This window comes from Crocodylus siamensis, chromosome 6 (assembly GCF_052110815.1).
Source record: "Crocodylus siamensis isolate JL-2025a chromosome 6, ASM5211081v1, whole genome shotgun sequence".
Classification (NCBI taxonomy): domain Eukaryota; kingdom Metazoa; phylum Chordata; order Crocodylia; family Crocodylidae; genus Crocodylus; species Crocodylus siamensis.
In genome coordinates, this window is record NC_143400.1 from 27,718,243 (window position 1) to 27,727,950 (window position 9,708).

General features: G+C 56.1%; 1 protein-coding gene across 2 annotated transcripts; it reads left to right on the plus strand.

The window, feature by feature from the left end:
- The first annotated feature begins 2,043 nt into the window (after positions 1–2,043).
- Positions 2,044–6,241, plus strand: STX4 (syntaxin 4). Of its 2 annotated transcripts, none has more exons than XM_090054760.1 (10): positions 2,044–2,170; positions 2,443–2,544; positions 3,330–3,429; positions 3,760–3,834; positions 3,951–4,021; positions 4,117–4,225; positions 4,311–4,387; positions 4,464–4,601; positions 5,062–5,213; positions 5,341–6,241. In XM_090054760.1, exons 1-10 carry the CDS (start codon positions 2,141–2,143, stop codon positions 5,351–5,353), a joined length of 867 nt encoding a protein of 288 aa, XP_089910886.1. In that variant the 5' UTR covers positions 2,044–2,140; the 3' UTR covers positions 5,354–6,241. The 2 variants fall into 2 exon arrangements, with proteins under 2 accessions (XP_089910886.1, XP_089910885.1); XM_090054759.1 differs by having other exon boundaries at positions 2,046–2,170; positions 5,062–5,172.
- Positions 6,242–9,708: the final 3,467 nt, after the last annotated feature.

Here is a 9,708-nt window from a genome sequence, read left to right on the forward strand (position 1 = left end):
TGGTGTGCGTGTCAGTGTGCATGTGATTGTGTGCATCTCCCCGTGCAACTGTGTCTTGTGGGGTGTGTGAACATGCAAAGATACGTGCATGTCGGGGCCGGTGATTGTGCAGTTGGGTGTCTATGTGTGGACATGTGTATATAATAGTGTGGGTGAGCATGCAATTGTGCATGTGTGCCTGCAATTGTATGCTGGTGTGTGCAGGTAACTGTATGTATGATTGTGTGTGCATGTCTCATTGTGCAGTTGTGTGTGCACATGTGTGCATTTGTGCAATGGCACATGCGTGTGTACATGCAATTCTCTGTGCATGTGTGCACCATTGTGTGACACTGTGTGTGTGGAAGTCTGCATGTGTGCAATGGTAGGTGGGTGTGCACGTGACTCTGTGTGTATGCGTGCACCATTGTGTAATGCTGTATGTGTACACGTCTGTGATTGTGAAATTGTGCAACTGTGTGTGAGATCATGTGTGCATGTATGGGGAGCTGTGATTGTGCATTAGTGTGAGCATGGGTGTGTGTGCTGTGCACATTGTATATCTGGCTGTGTGCTTGGATGTGCGCCTGCTTATATATCCCTACATGTACGTGTGACAGTTGTGCACCAGTGTTTGTGTATGTCTGTCCAATTGTGTATCTGTGTATGTGTGCGCGCAACCTCAGATCCCTGTGTGCGTGTGAGTGGGTGTTGTTCTTGTGTGTAGGCATGTGTCATTATGTGTCTGTGTGTGTCATTGGGTTGTGTGCTTGTGCATATGTGATTGTGTAACCCCATGTGTGTTGCTGTGTGCCGTTGTGTACTGGTGGTGTGTGTGTAATTCTGTGTCCCTGCACATGTGTGTGGGCATCACCCTACATACCATGGCACAGTGACACACTTGCTGCAATGCACACTCACATATGTGTACAGCCGCATATGCACACATACAATTGCACATTGCTATGCAATGACACAGGATCAGAGCAATGCACCATCGCACCAGAGCACATGCAGGTACACACCACTGCACTGATGCATAGTGGCACACGCACCAATGCAGTCACACACACACCAATGAATAACTGCAAATATGTGCACAACACCCAGACATGCACAGAACCACACAGTCACACACCCTGACACACAATTGTGCACACACATATGCACAATTGCACATGCACACAGTTGCACCCCCCAGAATTGCACAACTGCACCCCCCAGAATTGCACAACTGCACACACACTGATGCACTATTGCACATGCACAAACACACAATGGTATATGTACAGACAGTGTGTACACACACTGAGACACACAAACACGCACAGGGATCAACTGTCACACTGCCACACACACATACACTGATGTCCAACCTGCACAAACACATGCACAGATCACACTCCAACACACAGTGACACACACACACGGATGCCCCCCTGCACACACAATGCCCCATGCCCACTTGAGGACACACAAAGATACAGTCACACACAGGCACACGCTGAAGCACAACCGTGCCCAGCCAAACACAACCACAGCTGGACACACAGAGCGCTGCACACCCCGCATGCACTAGGAGAGGTGCCCGTGCACACATGTATGGTATTCCACGTGTGCACAACTGTGTGTGCATCCACATGCACACCAGTGCACAATCGCACACCTGTGTACAAGCCGACTGGGGCCCACCCACGCAGGGCTATGCAGTAGCATGGCTGTCTTTGTACAGGTGTGTGTGTGTGTGTCCGGGGGGCGCGGGGGGTGGTCAGAGTGGGACTAGACCGGTCGGGAGCAGTGGGAGGAAGTGTCTGCCCCATGGTGCCCAATACAGGAAGTGCGCGCACACACGTAACCCAGGCATCCAGGACACACACGGAACACCCCGCCAGTCCTCCACGGCCGTCTCTATGGTTCCTTACAGGCCGCGGCGCAGCACTTCCGCTTGGGAGACAACTTTCCTCCCTGCTTCCAATCTGAGTCTCGCTCCCCCCACTCGGGGCAGGGTGACTTCCGGTCTGTGAGAGACTTCCGACGAGTGATCGGGGCAACTGGGCAGCTCGGCTTCCGGTATCTGCTAAGCGGCGCATGCGCCGGGGGTGCCCGGGAAGTTCCATCGGGCACAGCACGGGGCGGGGAGGGGGGGGGCACGGGCGAGACCATGCGCGACCGCACCCGGGAACTGCGGGAGGTGAGACAGCCTCTTCCCCATGGGGAGCCCACGTCCCAGCCCCCCGGGGAACCCAGGTGCCCCCCCCATGGGGAACACGCCCCCCACCCCGAGAACCCCCGTCTCTTCCCCCCCGCACAGGGAACCCACGTCGCAGCCCCCCGATGGGGATCCCACGTTCCAGCCTCCCCCCACCGAACCCAGCCCCGCCCAATGGGAACCCGCATATCCCAGCCCCCACCCCCATAGGGACCCCAGGCATCTGGGTGCTGACCTCTGATCTTGGCCCCCAGGATGATGGCAGCTCGGAGGAGGAGGAACCGGAGCGTGTGGCCCTGGTATTGCACCCGGGCTCAGCCGGCGACACGGACCCGGGGCACCAGCTGCTGCTCACGGTAACGGAGCCACCCCCCAGAGCTGGTCGCAGCGCCAGGCCGTTCCCCGCGGCTGCCCCCCAGAGCTGGGCATATCTCACTTCTTTGCGTGGGGTGTTACACATGGCCAGCCTTCTGTGACCTACTCCAGAGCTGGGCGCATCTCAGCCGTCCCCATGGGGTGTTATGCATGGCAAGTTCTCTACAACCCTCCCCAGAGCTGTTCACAACTCAGCTTTCCCTGAGGGGTGTTATAGGCGGCTTTTTCTGCTGCATCCCAGAACTGGGTGCAGCTTTGATGCTTCTAGGAGCTGCTCCACCCCTGAACTGGGTGCATTTCAGCCCTCCCCATGGTGTGTTACACATGGCTGGTCCTATACGACCCTCCCCAGAGCTGGGTATATCTCAAGCCTCCTCTGGGATGTTCTATGCAGCCATTCCCCAGCTGCTTCACCCCAGAGCTGGCTACTTATCAGCCCCCTCACCAAAGGCTGTTACATGTGGCTGGTCCTTTGTGACCCACCCCAGAGTTGGGCACAACTCAGCCCCTCCCCCCCCGAGTGTTATGTGTGGCTCTTTCTCTCTGCTGCATCCCAGAGCTGGCTGCATCTCAGGGGTCTCCTAAAAGCTGTTAGGTTGTGCTGTTACTTAGCTGTTCTGCCCCGGAGCTGGGCACATTGCTGCCTCGTGCCCAGCTCTGTTCTGTGCCACTGCCACCCCTGAGCTGGGTCCTTTGCAGAGGTCAGGGGGGCTCTTCCAACCCCCCAAGGCAGTTGTTGACCCCCCTCCCCCTCGATCTGCCCCAGGCGCGGGGGGTGCGCGAGGTGCTACATGTGCTGGCACAGAAGGTGGCCGAACTGGAGAAGCAGCAGAGCATGATCCTAGCTACACCCCTGCCCGAGGACGGTGAGCAGAGGTTGGGGGCAACTGGGACGGGGCCGTGGGACACTGAAGGGGACTGGGACGCGGCTGCAAGGGGCTGTGCGGTACCAGGACAGGACAGGAGGAGAAACTGGAGGGAGGACTGGGATGGGGCTGCATGGGGACTGGAGGGAGGGCTGCAGGGCACGGGAGGGCTGGGAGGCCGTGGCAGGGACTGGGGGCTGGGAGGGGCACTTGGAGACACTGGGGAACTGTAGAGTTGAGGGCAGGATCTGAGGCCCCTAGGGGTGGGGCTAAACCCTGGGGGTGTGGCCAAGACTGACCTGCCCCCCTCTGCCCCCTGCACCCCACCAGGCATGAAGCGCGACTTGCAGCGGCTGCGGGAGGAGATTCGGGAGCTTGCCAAGGATGTGCAGGCACGGCTCAAGGGTGTGTTTGGGTTTTGGGGGCTGGGGTTTTGGGGGCCCAGACACCTGGGCTCCCTGGGGTGGGGGGCTGGGGGCCTGGATGCCTGGGCCCCTCACCTGTCCTGTTTCCCCTCCCAGCCATGGAGCCCAAGAAGGGGGCTGAGGATGAGAACCACAACACGGTGGCTGCCCGCGTGAGGCGTACACAGGTGAGGTGGGGTGTAGGGGGGAGATCTGGGTTGGGGGAGAGGCAAATACCTCCCCCTGTCCCACCACTAATTGCTCCGCTAATTCACCCCCCCAGCATGGGATCCTGTTCCAGCAGTTCCAGGCACTGATCAACCAGTGCAATGCCAGCCAGTCAGCCTATCGCGACCGCAATGTGGAGCGCATCCAGCGCCAGCTGCAAATCAGTGCGTGGGGGAGCGGGCACACACTTGGGTTTGGGGGGCGGTGGGGGGTGGGCACCTGGAATCTCACGCCCCGTCTCTCCCGCAGCCGGCGGCGGGGTAGTGTCAGACGAGGAGCTGGAGCAGATGCTGGAGACGGGGCAGACCGAGGTGTTCGTGTCCAATGTGAGTGTCGGGGGAGTGGGACTACAGTCAAGGGGGCGGGGCCATGGCAGCCTCTGACCCCGCCTCCTCCCTCCAGATCATGAAGGATACGCGGGTGACAAAGCAGGCACTGAACGAGATTGAGACGCGTCACGGCGAGATCCTCAAGCTGGAGCGCAGCATCCAGGAGCTGCATGACATGTTCACCTACCTGGCCACTGAGGTGGAGCTGCAGGTACCCACTTCCTGTCCCGATGCCCCACTTCCCATCTGAAACACCTCACTTCCTGTCCTGGATCCACCCTCTAGGCTTCCTGTCAAGGGGCAGGGCCACTACCTGCCCTGGTTGTCCCATTTCCTGTCCCTCTGCTTTCTGTCGGCAGGGCCACTTCCTGTCATTTAGGTGCGACTACTTCCTGCCTGCCACACTGTTGCCAGTGGTGCCCACTTCCTGTCTTAGGCACAGCCACTTTGTGTCCTGAGCACGTTATTGGCCATAGGGGAGGTCACTTCCTGTATGCCCCATGTCCTGGACAACAATGTCCACTTCCTGTCCCAAGCACATAATGGGCCATGGGAGGGGGTCACTCCCTTATGCCCCAGGCCTACCCACTCCCATTGGCTGTAGCAGCTACTTCTTGTCCCGTGCTTGGCCACTTCCTGACGCTCCCTGTCTGCCCGTGGGGCTGGTGCAGGGCGAGATGATTGACCGTATCGAGAAGAACATCCTGGACTCGGAAGACTATGTGCACAAAGGCCATGTGCACCTGGTGGCCGCCCGTGAGAGCCAGAACAAGGCCCGCAAGGTGCCCGGACGCCTGGGTTCCTGGGGCAGGGGGGACCCCAGGTACCTGGGGAGGGAACCTGGATGCCTGGGTTCTCTGGGGAGAAGCATGGACGCCTGGGTTGTCTGGGAGGCGGGGGGGATCTGGGCTTCTCCGTCCTTCTAACCCCTCCCCTTCCGTCCCCTGCAGAAGAAGGTGTTGATCGCCATTTGCCTCTCCCTCACGCTGGTCATCATCATCACCATCATTGGCGTCACCATTAGTATCGGCTAGCATCGCCCCTTCCCACCCCCTGGCCACAGACTATTGGGCAGGGCTTGGAGTAAGGGGCTGGATGAGTCTGGGGGCAGAACCAGGGTGATAGAGGGGTGGAGTGAAGTTCCCTGCCCTCCAATTCCTGCAGTTCCAACTCCCCCCCCCCCCCCCAGCCTCCGAGCTGGGTGGGATCCTTGCACTGACAGACAGATGAGCTGAGGCTACTTCCTGTCTTGGGCGGGGCCACTTCCTGCCAGTTGATTTTTCTCCCCCCCCCACACCTGTGGTCCTGCCCTTCCTGTTTCACTTCCGGTCCAGGCCATTTCTCCCTCCCCCTTCTAGATTTGTGGCCCACTTCCTGCTGGGGGTGGGCCTTGCCCCTCTCCCGTAGACCCACTTCCTGTCTCAACCTGCTGGGGGGCAGGGCCCACTTCCTGTCTCACTGGGTGTCACTTCCTGTGGCTGCCACCATGTGCTGGCAGGCTTTAAAGGGGTGGGAGCCTGGACACCTGGGTCCCTTCCAGCTCCTGGATGCCTGGTTCTTCATGCCCCTCTCTTAACACTGCCTTGTGCCCTCTGTGCCTTTTTTAGCGAGGGGGCCCTGACTTGTCCCCCCACCCCCCGCATCACTACAGCGCACACCAGTATTAACCTCTTCCCTCCTGGGTGCCCGGATACCTGGGTCCCCTGGGGTGGGGCCAAGCCCCCGGATGCCTTGGTCCATCTTTCCTCTTGAATGTAATGTGGGCAGGTTTGAGATTTCTCATTTTGGAGGGTGGGGGGAAGAATTCTGTATTTTGGAGGCAATGGAGAATAAATGCACTTTGTGACCTGTTGTGCCCGGCCGTTTGTTCTGCCCCTACCTCCCAGAGCTAGCTGCATGTTGGGCCTGGGAGAGCTCTCCCCATCCTGCGTCCCACCCACCCCCATGTTACATGTGGGTGTTTCTCTGTTCCACCCCAGAACAGGTTGCACCTAGGCCCACGGTGTGATCAGGGGCAGGGGGGTCTTACAAGGGGTTATTGTCGAGTTGTTCCACCCCAGAGCTGGTTGCATCTGAGCCCTGGGGGTGACCTCATGGGAGAGGTTGTAGGGAGCTAGTGTCGAGCTGTTCTACCCCAAAGCTGGCTGTATCTCAGCTTGGGAGAGCCCTCTGCCCCCTTTGTGTTACGTGCTGCATCACCCCAGAGCTAACCACATCTGGGCCTAGCAAAACCCACCTCCCTGGGGATCAAGCCTCAGGGCAGTGACGTCAGTGGCGTGACTCAGTTACCCCCTTCCTGGGCCCGGGCTGTGCTGTGGTTATTAACCCCCAGGTTGGGGGCAGGGGGGTGCGGTTTCCTGCTGTTTCCACTGTGACTTTTCCTGTTCCCCTTCAGCCTTCAGGTTCTTGCTTGTGGCCCCCCAGGCCAGGGGGGAGGGGGGAGGAGTGACAAGGTTTGACATTTTTTTGTATTGGGTGGGGAATAACGTGTTTGTAAGGGTCCTTCCTTGAACATCCGGGTTCTGGGTGTGCTGGGAGGGGGCCCGGACACCTGGGAGCTATAGGGCTGCCTGGGGCTCATATGCCCTGGGAGGGATTGCAGGGTAGGGGACCCAGGTGGGTTTGTTGGGGGAGTGTGCACATGTACGCATATAGAGAGCAACAGCATTTGTATTTATTTCCCAGATTCACAGAAGTTTAGTGCTGGAAGGGACCTTGTGAGGTTTGTTTACTGATTGATTTACAGTATATTTTTTTTATATATTCATCTATGTGTGCGTGCATTTGTTTATATTTAATCTATACCCAAATCTATTGTATCAGATATATAAAATTAGTTGTTTGGATATTTGTGCATATCTATATATTGACAAATATCCAAAATACTAATTTTATATATATTTGATATATTTAGATACATATTAAATGAAATAAATAGATGAGCTCAACTATACATGTTTATAGATATATTTATATAGAGAGAGAGGGAGAGAGCAGAAGAGATACAGATATAGGTATCAAGATATATAGATATATCTGTTTGGGTGGGGTACATACACACGTATACACCTATATACATATATCGGGGGGGATAGATATATTTATATAGAGAGAGAGGGAGAGAGCAGAAGAGATACAGATATAGGTATCAAGATATATAGATATATCTGTTTGGGTGGGGTACATACACACATGTATACACCTATATACATATATCGGGGGGGGGATGTAGATCATAAGGCTGGAAGGGACCTTATCACAGAGCCCTCTGCACCCATTGGGAAAGATAAGTGGGGTCAGGTGCCCCCAGTGAGGTCACCATCAAGTCTCCTCTTGAAGATGTCCAGGGTAGGTGATTGCACCACCTCTGGAGGGAGCTTTTTCCATAGTCTAGACACCCTGACTGTGAAGTTTTTCCTAATGTTGAGCCTAAATTGGTCTTCCAGGAGTTTGTGGCCATTAGTCCTGGTTTTCCCCAAGGGTGCCCTAGTGAACAGTTGCTCACCATGCCCTTGGTGTGCTCCCCTACTGCGGCAGTAACCCACTACCAAGCTGAAGAGTCCCAGGTCCCTCAGCATCTCCTTGTATGTCTTGCTGTGTATGACTGATCATACGGGTGGCTCTTCTTTGGAGCATCCCAAACTTGTCCACGTCCTTGTGGAAGTGCAGCACCCAGACCTGGACGGAGTACTCCAGCTGTGGTGTCACCAGTGAGTAGAGTGGAAGAATCACCTCCTTGGCTTTGCTGGAGATGCATCGATTGCTGCATGGTAGTGTGGCGGGCCAGTAGGGGGTGCTCCTGCGCTGAGCCACCGACTTCACTGTGCTGGACCACCTTCCAGGCTCTGAGTGCCGCCTTGGGGGCACCTCCCGTCTGGCTGACCCCCTTCCTGGAGCACACCCGCTAGTTTGGGGGTAGAGCTGCCACCACCCAGGGATGGGTTTGATTCTGGCTCTGTGCCCCCTGGGAAATACAGGCCTAGTAGCCCTCAAGGGTTCTAGACTCGCTTCAAAAACTTGTGATGCTTCCCTCAGTCAGAAGCACAAGTAGTGGTCTCCCTTATTCACCAGAACCAAGGGGACCCCAAGGCATAATCTAGCCCCTCTCCCAATAAGTCTCCCACGCTAGGTACAAAGGAGAACTTTATTGGTTACAAGGAGTGGGGTTGGAATAGTAGTATCAGAGAAATCCCATAGAGCAGACGGGGTGGCTGGACTAGCCTTCGGTCATGCATCTGCATTACTGCAAGTTATATATCTAGTTAGCTCTCAGGTAGCTTACAAGTATCATCCAGAGGCAGGTGGAGATTCCCCCTGGAGGCAGTTGACCTCATTTACCTGCTCCAATGGAGGCCAGCATCTGTTGGCCACCAGCCACCCAATTTGAAATGCATCACTAGTTGCTGGGCAGACTGGCAGTCTCTAGCCCACCAGGGAGCCCAAACCCCTCACCCAGGTATGTGATGCCAGTCAGGTAGGCAGAGGGAGCAGGTATCCCCCCTCCCTCAGGAATCTATCCAGCTCAGGTTACCTAAAGAGATAGGGTAAGGTGTGTCTCCTCCGCCGGACCCATCCTAATCAAATTGTGACAGAGCAGAGGTTTTGGGGAGAAACAGAGATGGCCTTCTGCCACACTAGAGTATTATTTGCCCTGCTGACTACATCATCGCACTGCTCGCTCATGTTCACGCTGGTCAGTTATTACCCCCAGGTCCCTTTTATTCGTGGCTCTGGTCAGGTTGGCGTTGCCAAGCCCGTAGGTGCGCAGGGAGGGGGTTGCTCATCCCCAGATGGAAACTATATTTCTCAACGTTGAACTTTACTGGTTCTGGTCTGCCCACCTTCAAACATGTCTAGGTCGCCTGTATCTGCAGCCTATCTTCAAGTGTGACCACACTCCCCCATAACTTGGTGTTGTCTGTGAATTTGGCCAGTGAGCTCTTCACCCCCACATCCAAATCGTTAATAAAGGTATTGAGAAGTACTGGACCAAGCACTGACCCCTGCGGGACACCCTTGCCAGGTCCCTCACCAGATCCATTCACTGCAATTCTCTGGGTCCTCCCCTGCAGCCAGTTTCTCACCTCCTGACTGTTTCGGAGTTAAGCACACAATCCTCCAATGCTCTCGCCAGGACATCATGGGATACCACATCAAAGGCCTTTTGGAAGTCAAGGGACACAGTGTCAGCCTGCTCGCTCATGTCCAGGTAGCGAGTTACCTGGGCATAGAAGGAGATGAGGTTGGTAAGGCAAGATCTGCCCACGATGAAGCCATGCTGGCTGTTGTTCAGGATCCTACCTTCTGCGGGCTTATCA

Bases quoted from the DNA above. Each gene is read 5' to 3' on its own strand.
- STX4 (XM_090054759.1), top strand. From the start codon at position 2,141: ATGCGCGACCGCACCCGGGAACTGCGGGAG. The intron at 3,835-3,950 runs GTGTGTTTGGGT...TTCCCCTCCCAG, and splicing joins TGTGCAGGCACGGCTCAAGG to CCATGGAGCCCAAGAAGGGG. The intron at 4,602-5,061 runs GTACCCACTTCC...GGGCTGGTGCAG, and splicing joins CCACTGAGGTGGAGCTGCAG to GGCGAGATGATTGACCGTAT.